General features: G+C 41.8%; 1 protein-coding gene across 1 annotated transcript; it reads left to right on the forward strand.

Moving 5' to 3' along the window:
* The first annotated feature begins 6,454 nt into the window (after positions 1 to 6,454).
* On the forward strand, positions 6,455 to 13,858 carry LOC103151596 (teashirt homolog 1-like). The gene is made up of 2 exons (XM_016681583.1): positions 6,455 to 6,487; positions 9,304 to 13,858. The coding sequence occupies exons 1-2, from the start codon at positions 6,455 to 6,457 to the stop codon at positions 12,670 to 12,672; spliced, it is 3,402 nt and encodes a 1,133-aa protein (XP_016537069.1). The 3' UTR covers positions 12,673 to 13,858.
* The last annotated feature ends 853 nt before the right edge of the window (positions 13,859 to 14,711 follow it).

Genomic DNA, 14,711 nt, shown 5'->3' on the forward strand with positions numbered 1-14,711 from the left:
TAAATGTAGCTTGAGTGTGAGAAATCTTTGACTTGCATGTCTGGTGGCCTCAACAAAATGAATTTTATTTGTATTTTTGAATGGCCAGATCTGAGTACAGAAGTTTACTTTTATTAGGCAGAGTGCGCAAATGATGATGAAATAAGTCTAACTCCAGCTATCGTTCCGGGCGAGAGGCGGGGTCACCCTGGACAGGTCGCCAGTCTGTCGCAGGGCAACACAGAGACAAACAACCATGCATACACATACTCACACCTAGTGGCAATTTGAAGAGGCCAATTAACCTGACAGTCTTGTTTTTGGACTGTGGGAGGAAACCGGAGTACCCGGAGAAAACCCACGCACGCAAAGGGAGAACATGCAAACTCCATGCAGAAAGACCGGGGCCAGGAATCGAACCCAGAACCTTCTTGCTGCAACCTTCTACCAACTGCGCCACTGTGCAGCCCTCGATGGTCTAATATACTTCAAAATCTTCTTTCATTTGTTTTATTTAAACCATGAAGACTTTGTTTCCAACTTCTAAATGCCAGTATGCGTCTGTGAAGAGACTTCATGTCCTCAGTGTTTGGACATTTAGCACCTCAGAAAAGGGAAAAAGGTTACAGTCTCAGCGCTGTGGTTCCTCCCTCAAATTCCTCATTATTCCGAACTATTTCTGTTTTTTTTCTTCTTCTTCTTCTTCTTTTTCTAGTTGCCTGGTTTGAATGTCAAATGTCGTATTTATTTCATCCGGCGCCGGCTCGAGGAACTACTGTCATGCGGTTGGGATTCAGACTCTCGGACAGTGTGACGAGTCTCATTCACATTCTGTCCAAACCTGACATCATTTGCATGAGAATAAGCCCAAACTCTGCAAACGTGACACGTCCCAGACAGGGGATCACAACTTGGCTGTCATATTAGGCCGGTAAATTCAGGTGACATGGATCCTGTGTCCTCATCTGGGCCAACCTGACAGTGGTTCATGTTCCCCACTGTCTTTTTGTGCAGGGCTTTGTGAGTGAGCTGGAAGAAGGGGGGGGGGGGGTTGCTTTTAATCAGCATGACGAAACCTGCCACCCCCCTGCACACACATGCATACAGGAGAGTGGGCATACGCTGAGGGGGCAGTGGGCTGGCCGTTATGCCATCATTAGTCCAAACCTACACGGCAAGCTTCTGACACATGTCGAAGGAGCTTCATTCGACCTACAGGAGGCGCATACGCATTATGCAAAGGCAGCAGTGTCTATGAGCAGCGCGACTGTCACTGCTTGAAGAACTGAGAGAGTAGGAGCAGGGGGGATGGGGGAGGTAAGAGAGAGGGGAGGAACAGGAGCGAGACAAGCTGCAAATCAATAAGAGAAACAGAGGAAGTCATGATTACCTGAATAAATATATTAGTCTGTGAAGGAAGACGGAGAAAAACGAGTTCATTACGAAACTTTTTTTTTTTTTTTTTTTTGCTCTACACTCAGATCGAGGGCTTTGATGTTCCGGTTTTCAGGAGACCACAGTGTTTCTTCTTCACCTGTGCCTTCTGGCATTTTAATGACTTACTCTGAGTTGGACTTGGTTCAGTTTAGACACTGTGGGGGAATGTGTCATTACTGATCAAGTTCTGCAGTGCTGTCATGGCAGTGTGGTGGACTACATCCTCCCTACCTGCTTAGACCACTAAAGGCCTCACAGTGTGCGAGTTATTTGAAGTTTGAGTTCTGGATTTTAGTCTGCGGTAGATCCACAAAGGTAGATTGCACAGTCTAAATGTGGTCAGTTTTATAGTGCATGCAGGTCATTTAATGCATGTTAATCACAGTGTTCATTCACTTCCTCGCTTTACCCTGCACTTGGAGGATTTTCTTCTCATTTTGACAAAAAGGATTTTTAAGGTAGTTAAATAAGCTAAAAATATTTATAACTTTTAATCTTACATTTTTGCTAGTTTCATACATATATACAGTTTGATTTATGAAAAAAAAGGGTAAACAGGATCCAGAACTCTGTAAATTTGAGTCGTTACCATCATTTTGGAGTTTATATAAGAGGAACTAATAACCCACTTTGAGTCCAAAGTGATGGGTAAAGTCGTTTTTGCAAGTCCAAGGAGGAAATCCTGCTTTCGTTGCCCACGTCAAGACGATGATGTAGCACCAGAAGCTGCCAGTCCTTTGTCACTTGGGCACTGCAATCTTTCTCTGTCAGATGCCAGGAATAAGGACTGAGATCCAGTTTTTCCAATAAAGCTAAATGCACATGGTCCAATAGCTCATGAATATGAATATACTTATAAATAGACAAGATGAGGAGGCGGATGAATGTTGGCCTGTCACTTTTGTCTTGCCTAACATCTCCACTGAGGGTGAGCCATGTCCTGGATCTGTTAACACAACCGGCTCCCTGGAAAAGCCAGAAGAGGCTTCCCTCTTTCCGCCTTTTGCCACTCTGTTAAGGACACGGCAGCGCGATGTATTAGTGTTTTATTTTTTTTTCCAGCCCCAAAATTAAGCCACTATCATTAGAATGAGTTTGACATCTCGTTAATTAACAGTTATCCAACAATCATGATCACAGTAGGAGTGAGAGTGACAGAGGAATGACAGGAGGGCGGCGGAGGAGCCGTGAGACGGAGACAAGTGTGGACTTTGTGCAAAACTGCATTAATATGATGAGTTAGTTAAATGAGCCAAACACACCCAAACAGCTGTTTTCACAGAAAGGGCCAACTGTATCTGAGTAGATCTAATCTGAGACCATTAGCAGTCAACTATAGAGATGTTTATCACGTTACATAAGGCCTAATGCTGCTAAAAGCACAGCACTGTTCAACAAATTAGTACAGTACATATGCATTCTTAAAAGATTTCCCATTTGCACTGCTATGAGAAAGTATTTTCCCTTCTCAGATTTTCTCCATTTTTGCTTTATTGTCACAATTACATGTTTCAGATCATCATAGAAACTCCAATATCTGGCGAAATGATTATTTCATCTAAGAGGGAAAAAAGATATTTAAACCAACCTGGCCTGATGTGAAAAAGTAATTTTCCTTACACCTCGTCACTGATTCTGCCACTCTTGGCTGCTGCAGCCAGTATCAAGGTTTTATAATTGCTAACAAGTCTTTTTACCCTGTGGAATGACTTGTGTCCAATCTCATTCGCAGAATTGGGCCCATCCATCCATTCATCAATCATAAGCGTCACTTTGAGTATGAACGAAATGCTTAGGGTAAGGTGACTGCATGTCAAGAAAGTTTAAGCTCTGGTTTAGGGATTCATTCATAGACGCTGCCCAGCCTTTTTACCAAAGCTGGATCATGAACACTGATCTTAACTGAGCTAAATAACACCTGAAGGGCTTTAAATTTTTGCCCTGGTTTGTTATTTTTTATTTTTTTTGTGACCTTCTCACTGAGCCGTGAACGTACTCTTAGAGCAGTTTTGGTAGGCAGGTCCACTCCAGTAAACCTTCACATCAGCTGTGTGTTTCTCCATCCAGGATTTTGGCTTTCACTGTGGTTCTCTGGTGTTCCAAACCTTTAAAAATCCCTTTGACTTTGCGTTTCATCTTTTCTCGATTTTTTATTTTTTATTGTTGGGGTTCAGTGAACAATGTGTTCCTTTGGATCTTTTAAACCTCTATTAAATGTTAAAAATGTTCTATCAAAGTGAATTCCTGATTCTTCATGTCAAACATTTTGGGTGTAGCTATTGAAATTGAACACAACTTTCCAAAGAACTTTGTTAATTTGTGATTTAATAAGAGGGCATATCTATTTTCAAATTTGTTTGTGTGGCGTTCCCCCGTCCCAGTTAAAGTTTTTTATTTGTTTGATCTGAAACATTTATCTCTGAAAAATAAACTAAAACAGAAAAGTTCTCCTACTTTTTTCACAGCACTGATGTAATCATGTGAACAGAATTTGGAACCAGAATTGAATTTACTTCAAATGTGCATCCAAGAAAAGTAGACTTACTCTTAGTTTCTCTCATGTTTATTCAAAAACAAACATCTCCATGGTAAATTAATATGTACCAGTCACAATAACAGCCAAAAGACAAATAATACCAGGTTAAACTGGGCTTCAAGAAGCAACCTGCAGTCTCCTACTTTACAGGCACACCAGCTATAGTATTAAGACAGTGTTGCTTAAATAAGAGGAATGTTATTTTAGTTTCCACATCGGAACAAGCTAGTTTTTCAATCTTGTAAGGGAGGCAAAGTGTAATAGCCTTCTATCAGCCAGTTGATTGGCAGTGTACAGCAATGTGTGGGGAAGGGTCAATGCTGCATTACTCCATGCTCCATAAAGTCATAAATCACTCCGGCACTTTGCCTGGCTTCTTATTGAAATGACCTTAAACTGTAAGTATGATGGTATGATGGAAATATTTGATGGTTTTAAATCCAAGTGTCTACAGTACTTGCTGCTGTTAAAGATGTACGTATTTTTAAGCTTGCATTTTAAATCCTAACTTCAGGTTAGCCCACTGTGCTAATGGAAAGGCCAGAAGCCTATTATTTAGTGATCGAAGATGGACAGTGTTGCATATATTATGTTGGAAAAAGTAAACATTTAATCTTGGCTTTATTTGATGCTCAGTCTCCTTAGATGTTTATCTAATAAACAAAATGAAATTGTAATTCCATGTTTTAGCAAATAGATATTGGGCTTCACCACTATTAGTAAAAGTTTTTCTTGAAAATCCTTGTTTAAACTTGTTCGACTACTTGAAGTGCTAAAACTGGGAGTTTATTGTGAATTTACCTGTTGTTGCGTGATTTGAAGCCTCCGTTTCAGGCTGTCTTTTAGGGAAACTACACGCACAGCTCTTGTCATACCTTTCTAACACGCAATGCAAAGGCGCCGCACTGCTTTGTTTGTCAAGATCCCCACCAAACTCAGTTCTCCAGCTCCCAGTTTAACTCCCACACTGTCACTATCCGGCTCGCCTCTCCACAGCCGTGGGAGTATTAACGCATGACATCTACAATGGCCCTAACACAACACGCCGAGATTGAGTTCCTCATGCTGCCTTGTGCGCGTCACTTCTTACCTTCACTCCGAGTTAAGCCAACACCGCGGCTGGGAAAGAGATGTGACAAAACCAGGGGGAAGGGAAGTGGGAAAATAAGGCAGAGCCAAAGCCGATCTGCCACTCAGCTGCGGGCGTTTTGACAATCATAGGCTGTCATCACTTTCTGATCAGACCTGTCAGCAAGAAATGCGGCGACACGACAGCACTGCTGCGGAAGGAACATCCGCCTGCCCACCTCTCCCTTTCCCATCCCCACCAGCCCTCCTTACTGCACACAGATATTCAGAGTTGTGTTATTTATGTACACACATATCACAAAGAGACATGCAAACACATCAGATATGTCAGGAAGGGGGAATAAAACAGGTTTGGTAGCATGCTATAGAGTCAATTAGCTGCGCTCTACCGAGACGGGGAGAGTCCAAAAAAGGCAGCATGCAGTGAATTCTTAGACTGACGGATGANTTTTTTTTATTTTACCCGGTATGGTGAGAGCAAATTTGCTTTACAGGAGAGATTAAAACTGTCCTCGTTACATCTCTGGGATCTCAATAAGTCCTCACTTCACTCTTTCTAGTATTTTGTTTCTGCTTTTCATGCATGAAATTTTTACATGCTTTTTTAAAAGCAATAGGCCCGACAGATCTTTTCCTCTGGCGAGGAATGCAGTTTTAGGGAAGAAGGCCTGATAGTTTGCATGTACATGTGTGCATATGTCACTGTGGCTGGGGGGGGCTAGAGGGAGGAGCTGTCCTACTGTGGTGTCACCTGTCTGCAGCAGGAAATCCTGGACTCTCTGGGCACAACAATAGTGACAGGCTCCTCTCCAGACACAGATGGCTTCGCTTTCTTCCCCCTCGCCCCCCACCAGCCACATTGCAGCTCTGCTTGCACCTGACACACTGTGACACCTAGAATACACACAAACACGTGCAACGCGCACCCACAACTGATCGACCACACCTGTGGTGGCATGCTCTTAGAAACTTGAACTTGCACTGAGAAGATGTAATTATTGCCACCATTTTACGATTCTTTATGCTTTTGAGCAGTTAAACTTGATGCCGTTTGATTTCTTTATGTCAGATACACTCAGACACACACACACACACACACACACACACTCACCTCACGTTCGTAAGCCTAAACACATCTTTCTTTCTCTCTTTTCAGAACTTCTCTTTCGCCTATCCTCCCTGACAGCACAAAGTGGGCTTACGTTTTTGACTGACAACCACAACAGACACTTTTCTCCCCCCCGTCCTTCCCCTCCAGCCTCCTGTTTTAATCCCCTCCCCATCCCGCTCTCCCTCCTTCTCCCTGCTTCCTCTTTTGTTCTGAGTGACGCTCGAAAGCCGCCGTGTCAGCATCTTTTCCATCTCTGATTGCCTTATTAGCCGGCGGTGGCACCCGCAGCTTTTCTGACACAGATGGTGAAGGAAGAGGAGGAGGCTCGAGCAGGGGTGAAAAGGGAGAAAAGAAAAAAGAAAAAAAAATGGCTGACTTGTGTTTGTTGTTGTTACTTTCTCCCCCTCTTCCTTCCCTCCCATCGCTTTTCTGGCTTGTTTGTGTGGACACTGACACCTTGGGCTGACACTTACATACCTCTGACACTGATGCCTGTCAGGGTAACATACAGAGGATGGCAGGGAAAAAAGTAGACTTTAATGTTGGTGTGCTGGTCGGGGTGTGTGTGTGTTTGTACTGCTGTCAGGTTTCTCCCACTGTTTTGTCTTTACTCTCCCCCTTTGACTTTGCATCAATTTCAATACAGCGGGTTGCATGTTGATGAGGGAGCAGGAGGCGAGTCCAAAGAGTCACAACTGCTTAGCAAAATGTGAAAAGATCGGAATAACAGATTACATTTTGTAATCAATTCTCACAATGTGTAACAAAGGGGCAATGCAAGTACATGAGAGTAGCAACATTTATACCATTTAAGTGGTTTAAAGTGCTTTTGAGGTAAAGAGAGGAGTATAGGTAAAATGCACTAAAAACAGCATTAAGTTAAAATATGTTTCCTCTCAGGTTTAGTTCTTGTCCTGTAAACACTGACTGTACTGTGATCCATTGAACTGGTGTTGTTTATAACTTTGGCAACATCATTTTCGGTAAGCTGATTGAAGTAAAAGTAAGAAGTAAGATAATTGAAGTAAAACATTAGATCATTTTCCTGTGTCCCTTTTGGCAGGAAGTCCCTCCTTCTGGTTAGCATATTAGTCAACTTAAGTAGTTACAGAGTAATTGAATGTTTTAAAATTAATCCTCACTCCATAAATACGTCCAGGTTTCTTGCCTGCTTTGGCTTTGAACCTCTTTGAGTTTAGTTACGCGCCGATGTCTAATTTTGCTTTGTTGGAATCAAAAACGATGTATACGGTTTTTTTAATGTGAAGGTGTGTCAGTAGTGCATGTAAGCAATGTTATACTCTATAACCTGAGCAAGGGGGAACATATAAGTGTTATATGGAATGAAAGTGGTCCAAGGATGCAGCCTATAGGAATCCACCTTGTCATCTCTGTTTGTTCCAACGTGTAATGGCCAAATTTAGCACAGTGTTTGGTGTTTGCCAGATGAGATCCCAACTAATTTACTACTGTATAACACCAACCCATTTTCAAGTTGATCAATCAGTATGTCAAATGTGGGTGCTGTGGTGGCACGGGGGCAAAGCACGACCCACATATTGAGGCCTTGGTCCTCGTGGCGGCGGTCGCACATTCAATTCCCGGCCTGGCGACATTTGCCGCATGTCACCCCCTTCTCTGATTACCCTGTTTCCTGTCGAACTACTTTCAAATAAAGGCCACAAGAGCAAACAAAACCTTTAAACAATAAATAAATATGTCAAACGTAGCCTAGAGATTCAACACCACCAAAACAGAAGCCCTATAACGATACAATATACCTTTGTGCGATAAATTTCTCTAGATTTTTGTGAACTCAAGAACTTTTGAAAGTGTTTGTAGCAATTTAAAATAATTATTGCCTTTGTGTTTACATTTAACTATGTATGTGTTTGTAAAAGTACATTTGCTCTTCCAGTTTAGTGAGATCATAAAATTACAAAAATAGAGAAACGATGAAATATGACATTTGCCAACATTTGCCGTTCCTGTTGAAGGACTCTTCTGAAGACACACAGGCATACACCAGGTGTAGCCATCACTGTTCAGACATAGCAGCAATTATCATAGCAGACATACACTGTAATTTTGAAGAAGAAAGTGGTATTGATGTTCTTTTTTCCCTTACACACACACAGCCAGATGTAAGACCTAAAGCTTATTTCACAGAAGTTAGAGCACCTAGCAAACATCAGGCATTATGTCCATTCTGATCATAGGATAGAGAGCTACAAGCAGTCTGAAGCTGACAACATATCCGTCACCTCACTTGAGACTGATTCTGGCACTTTAGGCAAGCATCTAATGAGGGGTGGGTAAAGAAACCTTGGCATTTGTAACCCTCTTCGTTTTGCCATCTGTGGATTGAGCTTCACTGCGAGCATCATCCTTCATTTGGTAGAAGAAAAAAAAAATGTAACCTAGGTCATCACAAACATATTTTAACACAGCTATATTTGTAAAATGTATAGGCATTTGCTTTCATAAAATGATATAACTTGGCAGTCTGAGCACACAGGGAGCAGAGGCAGTAACAACATGTCTTCTCATGTCCACTGGCCGTTTCCTAACATCACGCTGGGAGGACTTCCACAGCTGATGCCAAGTCGACTCCAGCCAAGCGTGGCTTGGCAAGACTGATACTGCTGGCATTTTGTTCCACTATTCCTAACTTGTTAATACATAGCATGAAGAAATTTCAGCAAATAAAGGGAAGTCAAGAACATACTATGAACAGAAAACATATAGACCGCCCAGCGATATGTTGTTTTACCGTTTTCATTCCTTGTGCGATTGTATAATCAAGGTTTCATATATTAAAAATAAAGCAATATGCCTGCTTAAAATCCACAGTAAAAAACCCTCATGAGTCAATGACAAATTTTCTTTAAAGTAGAACAATTATGTTATTTGCTTTTTTGAATAAACAGAAGAATGTTATTGCACTCCTTTACTCAGACAAATTTAATAACTAAAACATAATTTAAAAAAAATATTTTGTTCATAATGTTTTAGTTATAGAGAGGAGTGAAGAGGGTTAAAGGTCATTGTCAAGTTGTGGATGTTTGCCACTTTATTATCACAAACCTTTTTCGATTTTAGGATTATTGCCTCCACCACCCTCTCAGGGTGTTCTTGTCAAAAATATTAGCATCTAATATCCTTCTTCCTTCTTATTTGTCTTGCAGCTTATGGACCAGAGGATGAGTTTAAAACAGGGAAAACTGATGAAGAAGAGCACCTCCTGGACGATGGCCTTTCCCTCGATGGTCAAGATGCAGAGTTTCTCTTTAATGACGACGAGGAGCCGAGAGAGCATTATAGCTGCCAGAACTCTCCACTTAGCAATGGCACTAACCAAGATGCTGGATATGCTTCGCCACTCAGTACCACCAGTGACCAACTGGTGGACCTTAAGACCACTGCTTCCTCCTCCAGCGATCAGGAAAAGCTAGAGGAAAAGCTTGGTGAAGGTACTGAGTCGATAAATGGCCTCTCTCTCCAGGACAGTCTGACAAAAATGAAAGCCGTCTATGCAAACTTGATTTCAGATGCCTCCTGGTCCAGTATTGCCCTGGACATGCTTAAAAGTAAACAAGGGAACAATTTGGCAGCTAGCAATGGGAGTGGTAGCAGCTACAAAGGCAGCAATGGGTTCCTGAATAGTCACAGTTCTAGCAACAGCCATGCGAAGAGCAGATGTAGCGACACCCCAGTCACCACTCACTTAAACAGCAGCAGCACAACCGCAAAAACAGTATCGAGCAACAGCAACACTGGCATCAGCTCTGCAAGCACTGGAGGATTAGCATACGACTGGCATCAGGCAGCTTTGGCTAAAACTCTTCAGCAAAATCCGTACCAACTTCTCCCTGAGCCAAGCCTCTTCAGCACCGTGCAGCTTTACAGGCAGAACAACAAACTGTATGGGCCGGTTTTTACTGGAGCCAGCAAATTTCGGTGTAAGGACTGTAGTGCCGCCTATGACACCTTAGTTGGTCTGACTGTGCACATGAACGAGACCGGCCACTACCGCGATGACAACAAGGATCCAGAGGATGATCGGAGCAAGAAGTGGTCCAAGCCACGCAAGCGTTCTTTGTTGGAGATGGAAGGCAAAGAAGATGCCCAGAAAGTTCTTAAATGCATGTACTGTGGCCACTCTTTTGAATCCTTGCAAGATCTTAGTGTTCACATGATAAAAACAAAACACTATCAGAAAGTGCCTCTAAAAGAACCAATGCCAGCCCTTACCTCGAAACTGGTGCCCCCGACCAAAAAAAGAGCATTTCAGGACCTGATGTCTCCAAGCTCACCAGAGTCTGTGTCTTCGGGTATATTCCTAGGAGACTCTCCAAAAGACCAAAAAGCAGCTAATCCCTACGTCACTCCTAACAATCGATATGGCTACCAAAATGGTGCCAGTTATACCTGGCAGTTTGAGGCACGAAAGGCACAAATTCTCAAATGCATGGAATGTGGAAGCTCCCACGACACACTACAACAGTTGACAGCCCACATGATGGTCACAGGACACTTTCTGAAAGTTACAAATTCAGCCTCTAAAAAAGGCAAGCAGTTAGTTTTGGATCCTGTTATCGAGGAGAAAATTCAGTCAATTCCTTTGCCTCCTACCACGAAACGTCTCCCGGCACCCAACGGTAAGCCACAGCCGGACTCCCCGTTGCAGCCCTGCAGCCCGGAAGACAGAAGTGAAGAAAAGAGAGATGACGAGACAGAGGAAGAGAAGTTTGAAGTGAGAGAACCTGAGAAAAAAATTAAAGAGGAAAAAGAAGACCCTACTGAGAAGCCTGAGAAGCCTGTAAAGACCCGATCTTATCAGTATCTTACAGAAGAGGACTTGGAGGAAACACCTAAGGGTGGCTTAGACATATTAAAGTCTTTGGAAAATACAGTCTCAAGTGCAATCAGCAAGGCCCAAACTGGAGCACCAACATGGGGCGGATACCCCAGCATTCACGCTGCTTATCAGCTCCATGGATCCCTGAAGTCTAATTTGCCCTCTTGTGCATCAGTTCAACCTCTGTTCAGTAGTTCCAGTTTGAAGGTGATGTCCTCCGACATGGGTTCTCTGATCCATTCACCAAATAGCCCCTCTCCACCTCTTAGCCACAAAAGCAATGTGTTGGCTATGGAGGAGCTGGTGGAAAAAGTGACAAGGAGTGGTTCCACCAATGACGGAAAAGAAGACAAACCGTGTGAGAGTAAGTGCATGTCTGCAAAGTCACCACTGCAAAATCCCAAGGCCAGTGCAGAAGCTCTGTCAAAAGTAATGCAAAGCTCTACAGTTGAAATCCCTATTGATCTAAAAGGTAAAGAAGAGCTACCTGAGCCCAAAACAGAAGTAAAGATCAAAACTGGGCATGACTCACCACAAAAAACAGGTAGCAATGGCTGCAGTAGCCTCAGCATTATCACCGATCACTTGTCTGAGCAACCTCTCATCAGCCCTCTCAGTGCTTTGCAGTCTGTCATGAACAACCACTTGGGGAAAGCTACAAAAGTTCCCAGACCCTCTGTGGACCCATTTGCAATGCTTTATAAGATGAGCAGTTACGCCCAGAGTAAGCAAGCAGAGCCGGCGAGTCAACATCGTAACGATGAATATGATCAGCCCATTGACTTGACAAAATCCAAAAGCAGCAGCAATATCAGTTCAGCTAAAGCTAGTCCTACAACACCAAACAATAGTAACACAAATAGTGTCAAAGCAGCTTTTAGAAATTTCTCATCGTCATCATCATCATCTCCGCCTCTTCGAGAAAATGCTTTGATGGATATTTCAGACATGGTTAAAAATCTCACAGGCCGTTTGACACCAAAGTCTACTACGCCGTCCTCCGTCTCGGAAAAATCCGACATGGATGGCTTTACTTTTGACGACAGCATGGAGGAGCTGTCTCCTATCCAAAGAAGGAAAGGCCGACAGTCGAACTGGAATCCCCAGCACCTCCTGATTCTTCAGGCTCAGTTTGCTTCTAGTCTTCGAGAGACACCTGAGGGAAAGTTCATAATTAGTGACTTGGGACCCCAAGAGAGAGTCCACATCTGTAAATTCACTGGTCTTTCCATGACCACTATCTCACATTGGCTGGCCAATGTAAAATACCAGTTAAAGAGGACAGGCGGAACAAAATTCCTCAAAAACATTGATTCCGGCCAACCTCTGTTTTTGTGTAGTGACTGTGCTTCCCAGTTCAGGACTCCCTCGTCCTACATTAACCATTTGGAGTCCCACCTGGGATTCACCCTAAAGGACCTCTCCAAGCTTTCCGTAGACTTACTTGAGCAGCAGGCAGTGAGCAGAATTGAGGACAAGACGTTTACGTCCTCTGGACTTACTGAAGATGACTCTGGCTCAGCATATCAGTGTAAACTGTGCAACCGGACATTTGTGAGTAAACATGCAATCAAATTGCACCTTTGTAAAACGCACGGAAAGTCGCCGGAGGACCATCTCATCTTTGTGAAAGAACTTGAAAAGTTAGATAAACAGTGAAATCAGTGATAATTTGACAGATTTCTGTTGCACTAAATCTCCCAAGTCTCGATCTGTCAACACAGATAGTGCCACAACTCTTAACACAAACATGAGGTTTCATACCTCATATTCTAGTTCTAATCATTTGGTATGTTTTGAATTAATAGCGCTTTCAGTGAAGCAGCTCAAAAAAAAAAAAAACAGATTGTAAAGGTTCTATTTTCACTGACACGACTCTACAGATTGGTGCAACAAACATGGCACTATACAGTCATTGAGTGATTGTTGCTTCATCAATGCACTGCATTTTATCTGAGCCTTTCACAGCCGTCTGTTGTTTTGAAACTGACCCATGCTCTTGTGTTCATCACTGTTTCTGAAGAATTGTTTTTGAATGAATATATTTCACCATTACTTGCATATTATTTATGAAGCTGTGCATGTTTTCATGTAAAGCATTGGGTACAGTAAGTCTGGTTGCATCTTATTCAGAATGACTTGACTGATGTCCCTGTTGAACAAAGTTTGGGGAAAAAGATACTTGTCTAAAGTTGGATGGTATTCTAAAATGTTTCTGCACTTTCAGTGAGTGTGAACCAATGAAGAAAAATTTGATGGAAAATAAAAAAAAAAAAAAGATCAAGTTTGGTTTTTAAGGCCCTTAATCACACTGTATTATTGTTTGCCATTATACCACAGATATATTACAAATGCCTGTTTTTCCTCAATTAAAAAAATATTTTAATGTTCTCTTTTTAACATGTACAGTACTTACTAAGTAGTCCGCCAATTTATCATGAAGGAGCTAAGCTTGTAAAGTTAACGAAGTTGAAAATTTAATGTGTAAATAATCAAAAAAAAAAATGTATGTTGGCATATCTTGCTACTTACAAGTTCAGTATTATTTGTACTGTGTGCATTTTTACAGTGTTATTTTCTAGACCAGTTCAGGGGTGTGGGTGTAAAGCTACGGAATATTGTTGGACCAAAAATGTCCATTTTTTTCAGTGAATTGTTGGTCGCTCAACGTGGTTTATATAAAATGAAGTTAACGGCATCTGATGTGATGTCCATGACTGTACATAAGCTTGAAAAAAAAGAAATTTGCTCTCAAAACTCCCAGGTTTTTTTTGTCATGACCAGTTATTCTAAATGGCATCCTTTTATCCTTAGTTGTAAAATAAACATCATGTCCTGGAATAAACTACAGTGTGCTGTGATTCTTAAAATGATGTGACAATCAAATAAATGGCCAAAGTCAATTGGTGGCCCACAGTCTATCATCTACTTTCATCTCACCGTCTCTAACAATTTCGTCTGTCACACGAACACGTTAAAATGCCTTGTTAAGGATCCATTGTTCCTCCTACGCAAATGCCTAAACTATCTAAGCCGTGCCTCCACAATTTTACCTCCAAAACAATTTACTCTAGGTTTTAAACCTGTCAGGTTTTGTCGCTTTCAATGCAAAATCTCAACAGCTTCTCAGTCCAGCACAGACGGTCTGCATTCGGTTTTCAGACGTTCATTCCTCATCAAGCCGCAGGATACCTCCGACTTTCCAAGGTCGCTTACCTGTGCTCCATACTGCAGCTACCAATCACAATGTCATCTGTCAACCTGATGCAATGCCACAAACACTTTGAATCCATCTCATCAACTTTATCTGCAACAACTTTACACATCCACCTTGTTGAGGATGTGTTTCAGGACATGCCTTCTCTCTTCTCTTAATTTGATATCTTCTTACTGGGTATGAGTAAATTGTCTGTATCAAGGCATACCCACGCTTAAAAAAGTTACATTTTCAAAATGTTCTTTAATAAAATTAGTTTAAAGTACATTTAGTAAGATGTTGGTGAATGCCAGTCTGACTTGAGCTTTTTGTTAATATTTTTTTAATCATGTTAAAACTAAAGTTGAGTTAGGTGATATGCTTAGCTGGAATAGTAAATTTCAAAAATCCATTTATTTGCTGTTAACTTACCTGTTCTTCATCGATCTATGTTTTCAGCAACAAATAAAACATCCTAATTTCTTTTTTTTTTAAATATGTT

Source organism: Poecilia formosa, unplaced genomic scaffold (assembly GCF_000485575.1).
Source record: "Poecilia formosa unplaced genomic scaffold, Poecilia_formosa-5.1.2 Scaffold286, whole genome shotgun sequence".
NCBI classification, from domain to species: domain Eukaryota; kingdom Metazoa; phylum Chordata; class Actinopteri; order Cyprinodontiformes; family Poeciliidae; genus Poecilia; species Poecilia formosa.

Coding starts and splice junctions, on each gene's coding strand:
- LOC103151596 (XM_016681583.1), top strand. CDS start 6,455: ATGGTGAAGGAAGAGGAGGAGGCTCGAGCAGGG. Junction 6,488..9,303: donor AGGAGGAGGCTCGAGCAGGG/GTGAAAAGGGAG, acceptor CAAAAATATTAG/CATCTAATATCCTTCTTCCT.